The 16957-nt window shown below is 40.4% G+C and overlaps 2 protein-coding genes across 2 annotated transcripts in view; one reads left to right on the plus strand and one right to left on the minus strand.

The window, feature by feature from the left end:
• LOC119486112 (RNA polymerase II elongation factor ELL) overlaps positions 1-10035 on the minus strand; it is a 30813-nt gene extending 20778 nt beyond the window's left edge. Inside the window, exons 1-2 of the mRNA XM_037765983.1 lie at positions 9218-10035; positions 5824-5871 (exon numbers count right to left, since the gene is read on the minus strand). Of these exons, the coding sequence (XP_037621911.1) occupies positions 5824-5871; positions 9218-9355 (186 nt within the window). The 5' untranslated portion in view covers positions 9356-10035. The remainder of the gene's footprint in view (positions 1-5823; positions 5872-9217) is intronic.
• Positions 10036-13554: 3519 nt separating this feature from the next.
• fkbp16 (FKBP prolyl isomerase 16) overlaps positions 13555-16957 on the plus strand; it is a 31706-nt gene continuing 28303 nt past the window's right edge. Inside the window, exons 1-3 of the mRNA XM_037765985.1 lie at positions 13555-14414; positions 14682-14851; positions 15915-16003. Of these exons, the coding sequence (XP_037621913.1) occupies positions 13973-14414; positions 14682-14851; positions 15915-16003 (701 nt within the window). The 5' untranslated portion in view covers positions 13555-13972. The remainder of the gene's footprint in view (positions 14415-14681; positions 14852-15914; positions 16004-16957) is intronic.

Below are 16957 nucleotides of genomic sequence, written 5' to 3' on the forward strand. Positions count from 1 at the left end.
TGTTTAGTAAAGTGTAAAGTTTAAAGTCTTTAAGTTTAACAATAGCTCTCTGGTGTTGGTTTTAAGCTCTTTGCGTTAAGCTTCCTCACTACCATACACAAAAACACTACTCATGCGTACTTGCAATGTTGGTAATGCTCACATCCTGTTGTGCAGCATTTTTAAACACATGAATAAAATGTTTGTGATAAGACTCCTCGGGGGCCAGCAGCAACACTGTATAAACTATTTCCTTATTGTGTCAACTCTGTTTTCTTTTTACAACACCAAATGACTTGTTGGATGGTTGATAATCGACAGGTTTGCACTGTAGGATTGTAACAATTATCAGAAGTCATTTAAATGGTAACTTCCTTGTAATCATCTAGATATTTAAAGATCTTAATGAATCCTGGTTTGAACCTATTTAGGTGGCGAAATGAGGCTCTTAAAGATGTTGTTGAAATTAATTATTTTGCTAAAAAAAAAGAAACATTGTGAAATATGTGAATATTATAACAAACAAGAAAACTGACTATGAAATGTTAACTGTCTAATTTGACACAAACCGCCAAGGGTCTCCACATAAACTAGACATTTTTACTAAATGAGAGCACCACACTGCCATCAATTACACACAGCATAATTAGCATTACACTTAAATGCGCACACATTACATCGTTAGTTGCGTTTCCTCAATCAAATTGAATCTTCCAAGGCTTTGCTTGCTGAGTTTTGGGATATCTAGCCTATTACTCAACAACCAATCAAACAGTATTTACATTTGCATATTCCCTCAGTCACTTTTTTTTAAAGCAGCCTGTGTTGTTGGTGTGAGTTTTTCTCGCTGCTGTTTCCCGTTTCCCAGGGTGACGGTTACATCTTTCGTCTTATTGGTTCAAGATTAGCTTGGAATGTAAACAAACAACACAAAGCCACAACAACAACTCTGTGTGTTTCAAAAAGTATATACTTGTATATTGCAACCTTTAGTCACACTGCCTGCCCAGCTTGTGCCATTGATTTCTGATCTTTAACAGCAAACTCTTGTAACCATAAAATACTGAAGCGAAAGAACACAATAATGACAGAGGAGCTAAGTAAAGAAAATTCCTCTTTAACTGCAGGATCTCATGAGGCCTGTTCCTAAAATATACTGTATGATCCAAAGCTCCTCAGGCCAACTAGCTCTGCATAAACACAGAGTGCCTCAGACGAGCGGAGAACACAGAGACTTTTGCCTCGCTTAACACATCTGGATGAATAGAGCGGCGTGTGCCCTTTCAGAAACACGTGGGACAACTCTCCCTCTCACTGCTATGCCACTGGGAGAGGACGGCTCTCAAACCGCATTCCTGTTATTGTTATTTTAATTAGCTTCCAGGAAAAAAAAAAAAAAAAGGAGAGAAAAAAATGCACACATACACACTCGCACACTGCAAAAAGCTTATTTGCAGTGCGAGCGGGAGGCGAAGCAAAGCGGCGTGGTGGCGGGGGGTAGAGTCAGAGCAGCCGTGTGTGAGATAGAGGCCCTGATGTCTCCCAAGGACTCAGCCAAGGCATGGGGTGAAATGGCAAAATAATCAAGAGGGCCGGCGGGAGGGAGCCCAGGGGAAGCTCAGCCTTCACACACAGTCGTCATGAGAATATCTTTAAGAGCTCCTCTGCATTCCCCTCATCCCGGCACCACTGCCTTTATGTGACAGCTGTGCACATAAATACAGACAGGGCCGTAAACAAAAACAATTACTCTGGCAACTGCAATTCAACATTTATGAACTGAGGAGGAAATGAAACCGATGTCACACCTGACACAGCACAAACACAGAGTATTCAAATGTAATGCCCGTTTTTACGACGACATTCATTGCGATTACGCTCGTAAAAGTTATGTTCAAAATAATACTGAGCCACTCAATAGTACGCCACGACTTTGCAATGTAATAGTCGAGATACAGTGCTCACTAACACATACAGAAGCGAGTGGAAACATCAAGAAAAAGAAGAATGTGCTTTTAAATAAAAAGCACTGTAGCAATAAAACACATTTCCTAATCAATATGCACCCTGCTGCGTGGATCTAAGAACTAGCACAAGTTTCATTTCTTACTAAATGGATATAGATCCTGCCAACAAGCAGGCGGCGTTGCCAGTACTAAAGGAAAATAAGCACTAGGATGTGAAATTCCTGGCCATGGGAACGCAGACAAGCTCTGAATATATTCCTTAATCCCTTGAGTATTTCAAAGTAATCCAGAAATCTAATTTCTTTTCAACTTCCAGTTTTTACGAAATGTGAAAAAATAGTGTCTCTTTACTTCTCTTATTTCTTTATAGTTGCATCACACTCTCATTTTTTTTTATTTTCTGTCACTGCTCCAGACGCTAGTTATTGATCAAACCCATTCAGTTGACTTTCCTCCAATATTATCCAGTTTTAAGTCTGTTTATACCTCATTTAGATGAGTTAAAAATAGCTAGGTTTCAAAAGCAGAATTTCTTTTATTGTAATTTGTAAGTTTCACAGCAGCCTTGAACACTAGTTTCAGAGGCATCTGGGAGCCGGTGTCTTTCATCGCATGATTACAAGCTTGGCAGACAATTTACAATAGTAGGGCTAAATGCCGCAGGGTCAGAGAGAAAGGCAGCCGAAAAACCTCAGCGTGCTATTTCTCGATAGCAGCCCTGGCCCCTGATGCCGCTGAGCCCTGGAGTGACGCCAGGACAGTGATTTGAAGAATTCCTCTGGTTTTTGCGGCTCTGGAAGTGCCCACTTTACAGAAAATGTGACATGAGCGAGGACAAAGATCAGAGAGAAGCAGTCGTGGCTTCTGTGATGGAGTTCTACAGCTGGCATGTGTCAGTTGGACACAAACCTCCTCACTCGCTACACATGACCTATTGAAGTTCATGCTGCTTTTCGGGGAACGGTTGAGCTCCAGCAAATACTTATTAAAAAGTAGCTGTGATGCTGTAAACATCCAACCTGGAGACACAGATACTGGGTATCCTCTCGGTCTGTTGTATGCCAGACTGCCATGTTCACCAACATCCTCCCCCCACTAACGGCTTAATCTGGCCTCCCCCCACCACCAATGGTTGCAGCTACCTCATTAATGCCCAATCGTCCAGCTCGGGGACTATTGTCAGAGGGGGAGGGAGCCCGTGCTCGAATTCCGCAAAGCAATTTGAATATGTAATGTGCCAACCAAGATATAATCACCAAATCCCATTCAGTGATTAAAGAACACTTAAATTGCACTCACTTAACATTTCTTCACAGAGAGACTCTCATAAGCAGGTTAATCTGCGGCTCGTTTTACAGATGTTTCATTACATGTTTACATTGTGTATTTGGACACATTTTGCATCCTGCCCAGCTAAAAATTCCACCGCTCATGTATCATTCCCGTATTTCTAATCTTTCATGTCTGAACGGAGACAACAGGCACAGAGACATGGGGGCTCCCTGGGGTTCGCCAACCCCCCCGCTACCTCCTCCCCCTCCCCGAACAAAGCTTCCCCAGTTGCAAGCCTGACCCAGTAACCTGGCTAGCAGCCTGGAGGTATAGCGTACCCTGTCTTAGGGGCTTCCAGGGTCCGTGTGAGCACACAGGGCAGGCATTTGTGTACAGCGCAAAGTCACTTTCGTCAATGCAATCGGCTCTTGCGGGGATTAGAACAGCTCCTTTTAGACGGGGCCGATTGTGTGGTAAATGTGTAGTAGCGGCCCGGCTAATCTGGCCGGACACAGGCATCTTTCTTTACAGACGCTTCAGAGGAATGCCCTCTTGCTTTCAGAGCCAAGTATTTTTGTAGATTATGTACTTCGTCTCTGTAGGGCTGGGATGATACACCTATCTCCCGATTCGATACTATCACGACACTTGGGTGCCGATTCGATACGTATTGCAATTTTTAAGTATTGCGATTCTACAAGAATTGTGATTCGATATTACAATTTATTGCGATTTTTGTAACAACTTTTTGAACACTAGATCATGGGAAAAAGTTAAATCATACACTTCTAGGGACTTAATATATCCAAAATATATACAGTAAAAAATGTTTGATTTTCAGCATGTATGTATGTCAGATGTCCTGAAGTCATTGTCAGGAATCATTTTTTTTCCAGCAACCCAAAAATCAAAGAATAAAGACATTTCCCTCACAAATTAGTGATATTTTCTTTTTAATTTATAAGGGACATGTAATGTTTTATACTTCTGGTGAATATAATCCAATCAATCTTATTTCCATATATGTATTTTGCATATACAGTTCCCTTTTTTTGAAAACCAGATATAGTCCCACGTGTATACTTCCGCTAACTTTGCCAAGTCCGTCGATAGCTTTCCCCGTTAGCTCCGTTCTCTTTATACATCCATGGTCAGCTCCATCAGGGCCATTTTAATGCATTTAACATAAATGTCAGTATATGGGTGCTCTACAGTTGTAGCGTCGGCTAATTTGACCACGGAGATGCGAGTGGCGGCTGGCTTGACCGCACGTTACCGCAATACGATAACGTTTATGACAGAGTTAGCATGCAGCTTTAGCCGTGATGTCTAGTTCTGCTTTTCCCGGCAATGTGTGAAACCCAAAGTGTTTCCATACTTTACTGTACGTGTAGTGTTTACCACTTTGGATTTAAAATGTGAGGGTGCAGGTCGTATCTAGATAGAACCTCCGCCGTTTTCTACTTTTTTGTTTCGGATCGCAGCGGCCGACTGCGGTTTGTTTTGGTTGACAGATACGGAATGGATATGACGTCATGTAACTCTGACTACAACAATAATAGCGGTAACTTCCTTCTACCTTTGCATAGACTCAAATGAAGCAAATATATTGATTCTGGCATTAAAAAATCAATTTCAAAATTGTAAAAAGAAAATTGAGACAAATAGGTGAATCGATTTTTTTTCCCCACCCCTAGTATATACACATACACTCACCGGCCACTTTATTAGGCACACCTGTTCAATTGCTTGTTAACACAAATAGCTAATCAGCCAATAACATGGCAGCATCTCAATGCATTTAGGCATCTAGAGGTGGTGAAGACGACTTGCTGAAGTTCAAACCGAGCATCAGAATGGGGAAGAAAGGGGATTTAAGTGACTTTGAACGTGGCATGGTTGTTGGTGCCAGACGGGCTGGTCTGAGTATTTAAAAAACTGCTGATATACTGGGATTTTCACACACAACCATCTCTAGGGTTTACAGAGAATGGTCCGAAAAAGAAAAAATATCCAGTGAGCGGCAGTTGTGTGGACGAAAATGCCTTGTTGTGATGTCAGAGGTCAGAGGAGAATGGGCGAGTGGTTCGAGATGATAGAAAGGCAACAGTAACTCAAATAACCACTCGTTACAACCAAGGTATGCAGAATACCATCTCTGAACGCACAACACGTCGAACCTTGAAGCAGATGGGCTACAGCAGCAGAAGACCACCCGGTACTAGCACCGGCCACTTTATTAGGTACATCTTGTACCTAATAAAGTGGCCAATGAATGTACAGTCCAGGCTATTTGACACAACATAGTATAACTGAGCCAATTAGTGACACCTTTCCCTCAGGCTCTGGTGCATTCAAAGCAGCCATATTCTCCACGTTAATCACTGGGTCTTTTCAGTTTTAAGAAACAAAACACTCCAAGGCAAAATCCTGAAGTCAGTGAATTTCTGTCCTCTTCATGGATGCATGTAAGCGCCTACTGAATGCTTAAGAATCACATAAGATGTGCAGAGGAACTGTCACAAGTGCGCTCCACACAGCAAATCAGAACTAATTAGAGCATTCAATTTCTGTGGCATTAGGGAGAGCATGCAAAACATCTTACCCCCTGGCTCCCCTTGAAGCAAATCGCTGGCTGATTTGATAGTGATGCCTGAGGAGAGAGAGAGAGAGAGAGAAAAAATAAGAAAGTGGTCACTGACTCAGGATTCATGTTTAATCTAATAGACAGCTTCATACATTATGAGTGAAAATATATCGCCATCATTCCGGCTCTGCTCAGTGGATTTCTCTAGATAACCGCAGTCTGGCTTGACGAGACGAGGCTTGGTAAACTTTCCTCATTAAATGCCAAAACGTTACCATAATTGCCATTTCCCATCAGGCCTTGCCCTGATGAATTGCTGCCATATTTCTATATCATTAAGTCTCCAGTTCAGGGGCTTCTGGCCCTAATCTTCAGAGGAATGTGTGTGATTAATCAATCTATAGCCTGCAGAAAACTTTGCTCGTGTCACTCAGTTTTCTGAATGTGTTTGTGTGTTTCAGCTGATTGTCCCTCGAAATGATTATATAAATAAAAGCTACAACAGATCCCAGAGGAAATACAAATTATATTTTTTTAAAATGCACTTTTCAAAAGCCCTCCATGCTGTGGTTTATAATTCCAAGACCACGGTGTTAAGCACCAGAACATCATATTGTTTCTTCCCCCCCGACCGATAAAGAAATATTGAAATCATAAAAAAACATCTGCCTTTGAGGCAACATGATACATAGTTAATAGATGGAGACAATTATCTGTGAAGTACAGCTGTGCCCGTGATTGACAGCGCTCTTAATTTATTATTAATGGTTTTGGGAAATGTCTTCCCTATTGAAGAGTATTGTTGTGATTTTCTTCATCATCTGTTAGCTTTTAATATTGAATGGAATAATAAATATTAAAGCACATGATGTTTGTGGAAACACAGCCATAGGGCTAAATCTGATGGTTTACCACAAGTGGAAAATAAAGCAGCTTATTTTTTGATATGATCATTTTAAATAGGACGATAATTTATTAATGTATGTATTAGCCATTAATACGAATTTAAATTTTGGGGTTGCCAGGTTGTGACAAATACCCTTTGCCTGGTTTATGCTCCTTCAGCTGGAGCATTTGGACAACAATTCATTTATTTATAACTGCAGACATGATAGCTTATTAGAGAGAGACCCACATGAGTTCTTAATAATGGATTACCAACATTTATAACTGCATTACTAAACAATAGAAATGATAAACACCAGCCAAAGGGATATTTTACAACCTGGCAACCCAAAAGTTGTTGTTAGTAAAGGAGCCATTAATTACAATAATGAACCCTTTATATAAAGGGTGCCTTTTTAGAACGTGGTACAGATTAATGAAATACAGGATCAATAGAAGAAGAAAAAATTAATCAGCAACTGTTTTGATTATTGATTCTTACTTTAAGTCATTTGTTAAGCAAAGTGCCCAAAATACCCCTTGACTTCTCAAATGTGAATATTTGTTGGTTTTGGAAATCTACAATGACAGTAAATTGAATATCTTTGGATTTTGGACTGTTATTTTGACAAAACAAGACGTTAGAAATAAGGATGCACCAATCTGACTTTTTCAGTCCAGATACCGATAGCGATACCTGGCCTTTGAGTATCGGCCAATACCGAGTACCAATCCGATATCAGTGTCTATAGATATAAATGTACTGAAATGTTATTTATTATTAAAATAATAAATCGTACACCAACAACTTGGCAAAAGAAATCTTCAAAATTATCAGGAATTAAAATTCAGGTGTAAATCTTTTTAATGCAACAACAAACCTTAAACAGGAATTCAAATTTCAGTATATACTGTATATAGTATACCGTATATTGAATTGAATAGATCGGCCCCATTGTCACCGATATCCAGCTATCTGAGTCAGTATCGGCCCGATATCCGATCCGATATCGGTGCATTTTAAGTGAAGAACTTCAGCTTTGTAAAATTGTGAAATGATTAGTCGATCAACAGGAAATTACCCTGCAACTATTTTGATAATTGATTGTTTACGTATTTGTTTTTTATTTAGCAAAATGGGCAAAGTCTAACTGATCCTGGCTTGTCAAAAATAAATATTTTCTAGTGTTCTAAGTCATAGGCCTATATGAGAATCAATTGAATACATTTGACAAAATTGTGGCATTTTTTCTGTATTTTCTTACATTTCATAGACCAAATAATTACTCAATTACAGAAGAAGCAGCACTAATCTGATATAAAAGTCTCAGGGACTGTCTATTTAAGGTTTAACAAGCCTGTCTCCTCACGCACACAACAGATGAAAATCATAAATAAATCATGTCTAATAACATAAACTCTTTCAGGTTGAGGTTCCTGTGTGAGTCCAGTGGTCAAAAACAGTATTTTCTAGGGTGGTCTTTGACTTGGGGAAAGTTTTTCTCAGTATAACCTCTCCTGGCTGCTGGCTGGCTGCTGTTGGCCTGGAGGAAGCTGTCAGGCTGTGTGAGCTCTGAGTTTACTCTGCTTCACAGACCAATGAGCTCTGGAGCTGGGCGGGCTTCCAAGCGTGTAAAGGGCAAAAAACAATAATACACAAGAGCACAGCGACAACTTGTCGAGCTCTGCCACCGACTAGAGCTCAGTCCCACATCCAGGTCTATTTATACTGTGATCCAGGCTCACACAAACACACAATCTGTTTTTAACCCAAAACGAAAAAGAGCCAGTCCTAAACTGTGTGACTCTTATCAAGCATATTGCTCCAGGAAAAGACCATTTGAATAGACTAAATTATCTCGGTCTAATCTAATGGACCATATAAAAGCAATAAAAACAGATTCAGAGCAGTCCAATAATTTGCTTGATAGCTTGTTCATTAATTTATTCCCGAGAGCAAAAAACAGACACTCCTACATTTAATGACTGACAATCATCTGTGTTCGCCCATAATAACCTGAATAATGAATTTCAGATGTAATGTCTGCATGGAAAAAAAGCAAAACAGAAAAAACAGCAGGCTTTTATAATAAAGCTCAGGGCATAATAATCACATACCTGTCATATGGGAACTTTAATAGCTTTTTTTCTGGGAGATTAGGCTTTTTGGTAAACAAGCAGACAATTGAACATAGCCTGAGCTTCTCCTTTTTTTTTTTTCGCACAAAACAAATTATACTCAGAGCTTAAAAGAGAGAATTTAATGAAATCCCTTCATTCATCAAAGCCTGCTATGATCACAATAAATCAGCCTTTCCACTGTATAATAAAATAAACCAACATTTATCAGCCACCTAGTCGATGAGATCTGAGCTGCTGAACTATTTAAACTTTTTCTTTTTCTACCATAAAGGATTTTCCCAAACAGAGGTTTTACAGTTCCCGGAGTTAGGAGGCGATTTAAAGAGAAAAAAAAAAATGAAAATATAGCTAAAAAACACACACATAAGCTGATGATTTGTCTTACCTTCAGGTTCTGGTAGGCTTCCAGGGTCCGGATGGCAGTGTCGGTGAGTTTGACGTGATACAGAGTTTGATTCGGGGTGTTTTTGTTGATTTGGCCACAGGAGAGCCCATACCGATGCTCCTGTCTCAGCGCTGCCATTTCTACAACTGAAGGCTATTGGCGACATACTGCCTGCTACGTCACGGAGGAGAGAGAGGCGGTGGGCGGGGCTAACACACAGACACACACACACACACACGCAGACACACGCGCACACACACGCACACTCCAATACACACAGACGCACACATTAACACACACACAGAAACTATTTTACTTTCGCTTTTCAGGTCACACTCCTTGTTGGCCATTTGTGCCCTCGGAGTTTCCAGCCTGTATTTATCTGGTCTGTTTTAATCTATTTTTTGTCCAATAAGTGTCACTCCTCCAAACTGGAATTTGGTAAATGCACTCTGTGTGTTTCTGCAGCACACACACACACACACACAAGGAAGTATAAACACACCTGCAGAAGGAGCATGTATGAGTGTGAATTGGATGGCATTTTCTAAACAATATTGTTATTTATTTGTGCTGTGCAGAGAAATAAAAAATTGTAATAAAAACAAAATGAAAAACTTTATTTATAAACAAATAGTCAGTGTTGGAAGTCTGGAGATCATTTAAATTCCCAATATACAGTGTATACTACAGGGAGATTGATTGGTTTGGCCGATTAATCGGCGCCGATAGGCATAGGTGCAGTTTGAACTTTAAGGTTGGGGGTTCACAAAAAATAAATCTAGAGGAACTGTGATGACAGAGGCTTCGTTTACGCAAAAATTAATAATAAGGCACCAGCACGTGCATTTTTTAAATCAAGACTAATATGCCCAGTGAGTGATAGAATAATGCGAAAATTACCATAGAAACCAAACTCACACAAATGCAAAACCCGACAGTAAACCAAAAATGAGCCTTGTAGGTTCGTTGATAGACCAACAGTGGTAAGTAAGGGATAATGTACAGCGAGGCGGTCATTGTTGTGAAAGAATCCCCGAAAGAATTCCCTCGCTGTACATTATCCCGCTTATTACACGGCTACTTACTTAATGAATCTATAATTTGACACATAAATGGTCCGCTAGAGTCTGACATCAGAACTGCGCCCATAGCAACGGTCTGCTATCCATAACAACGGTCTGCCATCCATAGCAACGGTCTGCCATCCATAGCAACGGTCTGCTACCCATAGCAACGGTCTGCTATCCATAGCAACGGTCTGCTATAAAGAAATAACAGACTGTAGAACGCCGTGATTAACCAATCAGAATCGAATACTCAACAACGCCGTATAATAATGACATGTAAACACAGAGAGGTCTAGTGTATTGGTTTGCTGTGTGTAGCCTACATATTACTCCTAACTGATTGTGATGCGAGCGAGCACCAGCGACAAAATCAGTTTGCTTTGTTTTCTACTGGAATGTCCTAACTGGCCGTGAGTGACGCAGCACTGTGTTTGGAGCTGAATTTTTGTCGGACGCTGTTTCTATTTATTCCTGTCGCTTGCTTTGAAAGCGCCGCAATGGATGAGGAACGTCTGAATCGTGAAGCTGAAATGAGTTATCTATAGGATAACTCCTCATTTCACTACAAAAACCTACCAGTCACGCGGGGATGTACAACACCGTTTTACACGGAGGCTCCATACACATAGTCAACTAGAGGGGGAGAAAAAAAGTTCTTGAATATACACTCACCGGCCACTTTATTAGGTACATCTTGTACCTAATAAAGTGGCCGGTGCTAGTACCGGGTGGTCTTCTGCTGCTGTAGCCCATCTGCTTCAGAGATGCTATTCTGCATACCTTGGTTGTAACGAGTGGTTATTTGAGTTACTGTTGCCTTTCTATCATCTCAAACCACTCTGCCCATTCTCCTCTGACCTCTGACATCAACAAGGCATTCCCGTCCACACAACTGCCGCTCACTGGATATTTTCTCTTTTTCGGACCATTCTCTGTAAACCCTAGAGATGGTTGTGCGTGAAAATCCCAGTAGATCAGCAATTTTTGAAATACTCAGACCAGCCCGTCTGGCACCAACAACCATGCCACGTTCAAAGTCACTTAAATCCCCTTTCTTCCCCATTCTGATGCTCAGTTTGAACTTCAGCAAGTCGTCTTCACCACGTCTAGATGCCTAAATGCATTGAGATGCTGCCATGTGATTGGCTGATTAGCTATTTGTGTTAACAAGCAATTGAACAGGTGTGCCTAATAAAGTGGCCGGTGAGTGTATAGCACAACACTATCAGCTCTTTGTCCACGATACAAGACAGGGAGGAAAATAAATCATTCAACGGTACTTAAACTTGCTATACCCCGGGAATATGCACAAACATTAATGGTTTGCAAGAGTGGTATTTAACAATGCAACAAGACGCGCAACAGAAGTAATACTGGCCAGTCATACTGTAAGCTACAGAACAGCGCATCTCCCACTGTAAATAAATAGAATATATTCCAACAATGTAATCCATGAAATGACACTTCTCTTAATAATGATTAAATTCGGAGTGACAAGAAACTGATTTATTAAAAAGTAGCTGACTAGACTGCTGCAGAGTTAAAGAAGATATCGGCCAATTAATCGTCTATCGGCTTTTTCCTGCTCCAATCTATTGTTATTATATTAGCCTTTAAAAATCCCCTATCGGTTGACCTCTGGTATAAACAACAATATATAAAAACTCCATTACACGTAAGAAAAAAATACTTGAGTAAAAGAGGTATTTACCAGAAAAATTGACTTTAAGTATTATGTTATATTATTATTCGGCTGCACTTAATAATGTCATCATTGATTAATGTGCAGATTATTTTCTCAATTTACTAATTACTTGATTTTGTCTGTAAAATGTCAAACATAACATATGTGTAAAATGTCTTGCTTTGTCCGACCAGCAGCCCAAAACCCAAATATATTCAGTTTATGATCAAATAAACAATGAGAAGCTGCAAATCTTCACATATCAGAAGCTGCAATTGAGATAATTTGTCATTTTTGCTTTGAAATGTGACTAAAATGATGAATTGATTATCAAAACTAGGTGTTAATTTAATGTGTAAGCAGCATTTTAATGTTGTCGTTTACTAGTATACATACTTTACATGTATGCCCTAATCACGCATCATATATTTTAAAAATTGTCATGTGTTTTAATTAACATATTAATCTGAAATGTACAGTAACTATAGCTGTCAAATAAAAGCAATGGAGTAAAAAGCAGCTGAAATTCCTCTCAAATATAGGGGAGTAGAAGTTAAAAGCAGTTTAATGCAATTACCCAAGTAAAGTGAAATTATCTCTAAATTGCTTGTGAAAGAACGAACTCCAAACACATGACCCCTTTACTCGCTGTGTGTGTATTATTTCTCTGTGTGTCAGAGAAATTAAAAGACACATATGGAGTTGGGATTAATTTAATCCCTGATGGACAACATGCTGAGTGGCTGTGGATTAAAGAGTAGCTTCACGGTCAGTAATGCAGTGTTTGTTTACAACTATTATCGGTATTACATTAGTCTAGTTCTGCTCGTGCAGTGACACGAGTGCCAAATACTTGGTATAATTTGTTATTTTTGTCATTTTCTTTGGTAAAACGTAGTGATGAATAACTTTGTTGCAGTGGTACAACAACGTAACAACTGGGTGACGTTTCCTGTGCCATTAATTTGCTGAAAATGAAAGATTCCCCACGTCTTGTGACCTTTTAATCAACGTTTCACTCCCGTTTCAAGCCCAGAAAACGTAATCTTTTAGATTAATGTATGACATTATGAGATAAAACTCATTAGAAGTTTAGAATATAAACCTCACTTTTCCCAAAACTGTCACTTCGACCGGGCTAGCTCAAAGTCCCAACATACCATACATGTTTGTACATCTAAATCGTAGTCTGCTGAACTTAAATATGCACGAATGAAAAGAACAAACTCTTCCTTTCAGTGAACATGACAAAAGCAAACATCATTTAATTACCTCCATGGGTTAAAAACATAGCAATGTTTTCAGTTGATGTGAAACGTTTACCCTCCAGCAGTTTTACACCATAAAAACAGTGCATTTAATCTGTAATCTAGTGTCAGTTTTACAGCCTCAGTGTTCACTTCTTAAAAAGTGAAAATAAAAATCTCCGGACGTAACGCAAAGCAAATTAAGTTAGAGCTCCTGAGATCTTATTGGTAGATTGTATTCATGGAAACTGTGTTGTGGGGCACGACGGTGAAGTCATTAAGAAGCTTACAGACGTTCTGGCAGATTAGGTTTTTCTCTTCTAATCCTGCAGATTACCACCGCACAAGCCTGCTGCCTGTGAGTGCTTCGTTGCGCTGCACAGTTTCTTTACATTGATCATTTTTTGTCGCTGGACTATGTAGACTAAGACGGACACAACCAGGAGTGAGACGAGGTCAAAGTGCAACAGAACTGCAGAAACTACGCAGCTGCAGGAGGGACGAAGCCTTTTTAAAAAAAAAACCTGTAGATGAAGCCAGGATTTAGGGCTTGCATTCTGAGTTGGATTTAATGAAACACAACATGGATTTTTGTAAATGTTGCGTCATAGATATTTTCTTTGTTTTGACAGTGTAGCTGGAAGAAGTTGGTTCACAACAGAACGACTAACCTGAACCTAAGTGGAACATTGGCTCGGACAAGGAGGATCATCTCTTTTGGAGGCTGGTGGTGTCCATCGCTCTCCGCAGTGAAATGGAGACGGAGCCATGTTGTGAAGATCACGAAGACCCCGCAGTGGAGCCTACAGAGCCTGTGGTAGGAGAGGCCGTTTCCAAGCTTGCTGACGGGGACAGTCGCACCGAGCAGCCCTGTGGGCCAGCAGAGGAAGGCGAGGAGCTGATGAGTGGGAAAGAGCAGGCTCAAACAGAGAGCCGTGCAGGGCAGAGTAAAAGCACCGAGATAAAACCCCCATCTGATCCTGAGAAAAGTGGAGGGACACAATACAAGGAACGGAGGAAGCTGAAAAAAACAAACAGCTGGAAGATGGTGCGGTTTCAAGACCCGTCAACAGAGAATGATGTGTCGGAGAGAGACAGCTCAGCCGAGGGTCTCTTTCCAGAATATGTGATGGTGGAATGGACTTCTTCCACCTTTGAGGAGCTGTTCAATGCAGACAATTGGGAGGACATCACAGGTGAGGAAACATCAGTGAACTGCTTAGAGACCCACTTTAGACTTGGTATTGGCAGGTATTCTTGCAAAAATATCCCTAACTTATCAGTAACTAGTGTTTCTCATTTACTTAACTCTTTATATTCAAGTTTGCATTGAAACCACAAAAGAAGAAAAGTGACCAAAGTGTACCTGAGTTCAAGCTTGGCGTTTCTGAGCATGTTTACCAACAACCAGCAGATTAACCCCGCTTCCTCCCACATGACCCTTCTCTTCTTTCCTCACGCAGAGGACCGGCTGTTGAGGAAGAAGGTGGTGGAGTCCAGGGCCTCGCACGACCCGGGGCCCACCTGGGGCCAGGAGGTCACTGTGAAGATGCAATGTGTCCTGGAGGACCGTACTGTGGTGGAGAAGGACTGCAAGCTTGTCTTTGTAATCGGAGAGGGAGATGTAAACCAGGTTAGAGCTTTTAACCCTTCATTTTCTTGGACAGGGTAGTTTATCATGTTTACATCACACTTCAATGGTGGCCATTTGAGACTATGAAAATAGGTAAACAGACATGCAAGCAGCTCTGTGAGGCTGTATTTATGTACCATGCTAGCATCACAATGACAATGCTGACATGCTGATGTTAAAGGAACAGTGTGTAACATTTTGGGGGATCTATTAGCAGAAATGGAATATAATATTCATATCATCATTAGTGTTTAATCACCTGAAACTAAGAATCGTTGTGTTTTTGTTAGCTTAGAATGAGCCCTTCATATCTACATAGGGAGCGGGTCCTCTTGACGGAGTCTGCCATGTTGCTCCGCCATGTTTCTACAGTAGCCCAGAATGGACAAACCAAACACTGGCTCTAGAGGAGAGCCTTTAGCCTTTTTACGTTACCTGAAGGCCACCGTAGTTCTCCGACACGCTTGTGAAACTGGGGTAACGTGAGCTGCAGGGTACAACATTGTGGTGCCGCCAGCCGCCGTCTGACTTCTGTTAAACTTCTGTTATTATTAGGGCTGTCAAAGTTAACGCTATGATGATGTATTAACGCAAATTTGTTTTAACGCCACTAATTTCTTTAACGCATTAACGCAACTTGCGATTTAGCCTGGCGGCTCTTCGATCTGTCGGAGATACTGGTATCATATGAAACTAGAAAAACCTAAGGAATCCATTGGTACCAACCACGTCATACTAGCTTGTCGTGAAGGAGGCTAAATAACGCTTTAAACTTGCGCTAAATTTTGTTTACGCAAATTTGTTTAACACCACTATTTCTTTAACGCATTAACGCTGATGGGAATGTCGTTAGTTTGATAGATTTTGGTGACCGACATTACCGTCCCTAGAGCTAGCATGGCTAAAAAGCTTGTCCACATGCTTGAAACTTGTAGTTCATCATCAGATGTTTTAAGGACATTGAAATGCACAACACAAAGTTATGCTTAAATGTACGTAGTGTAATTTATGTAAAAAGCTCAGTCAGTCCTCTAAACAACACGTTGTGTTTTGACACCTGTAGGCCCTGGAGGAGTGTGTCATGTCCATGCAGAAGGGCGAGATCGCATTACTGCTGGCAGATTCACTGTATGCCTATGGACTTCTGGGAAGGTAAGGATTTTCCTGTTATTGTTGTTTAATGGTAAACTATTGAATTAAGGCGCATGTTGAAGCAGAAACTAGACTTGTCCAGTTACTAATTTGTATCTGGCCCAGTCCTCTTGTACCTGTTGCTGTGGGGGCAGCCTGGTTATCCAGGGGTAGCGAGGTTAATGAACCATAAACAGGAGCAGATGGCTCCCTCCTAACACCATTCAGAGGCAGCCTATCAATGGTGTGCTTGTAACCTCACAACCTATGGGAGGACACCACTTATATTACAGCCAATGGCTCAGGTTTATGACCTTTACACCATTAAACAGCCAGTATCAACACAGAGGAGATTGGTGTGTCACTGACGAAAAACCCATTGTTTATAGTTTTAATGTTTACTTTAGATAACCGGGACACGTGACAACGAGACATTAATGTACCACAGTGATTTGATGAGATTGTATATACTGATATATCAATAAATGTTTTTTTGTGGGGGAAAAACGTGAAAGTAAATGCGTTTAATGTGATTTAAATTGTTCACTGGTTGATGATGTTGTAGCGAATATAACTGTATATTAAGCTCTTTCATAAACGGCAAAATTGTGGCCATTAATTTCATTCTGAAAGTGATTATATCAATGCTGCCAGTGTTTATGTAAGCCCACACCCATTAGATTAAATTAAACTTTATTAGATAGTTTCCACCTAGAAACATGTGTGCTCTGTGAGTGGACAGCAAACATGTTGTCAATATATAAAGCCGTAAAAAATAAATTATTTACTTGCATTTCGGAGGACATCAGCTGTGCAGTCATATCCATTCAGGTACATGTAGGACATGCTGTACCATTAACAGAGTAGCTGTACAGAGGAGAAATGCATAAAAACAAACCATTATCATGTGGCAGTAAAAGCCTTAAAAAGGTACAGACACTGAAAGTAAAACAGTCTGTCTGAACATTGTTGACA

This window comes from Sebastes umbrosus, chromosome 4, assembly GCF_015220745.1.
Source record: "Sebastes umbrosus isolate fSebUmb1 chromosome 4, fSebUmb1.pri, whole genome shotgun sequence".
Taxonomy (NCBI): domain Eukaryota; kingdom Metazoa; phylum Chordata; class Actinopteri; order Perciformes; family Sebastidae; genus Sebastes; species Sebastes umbrosus.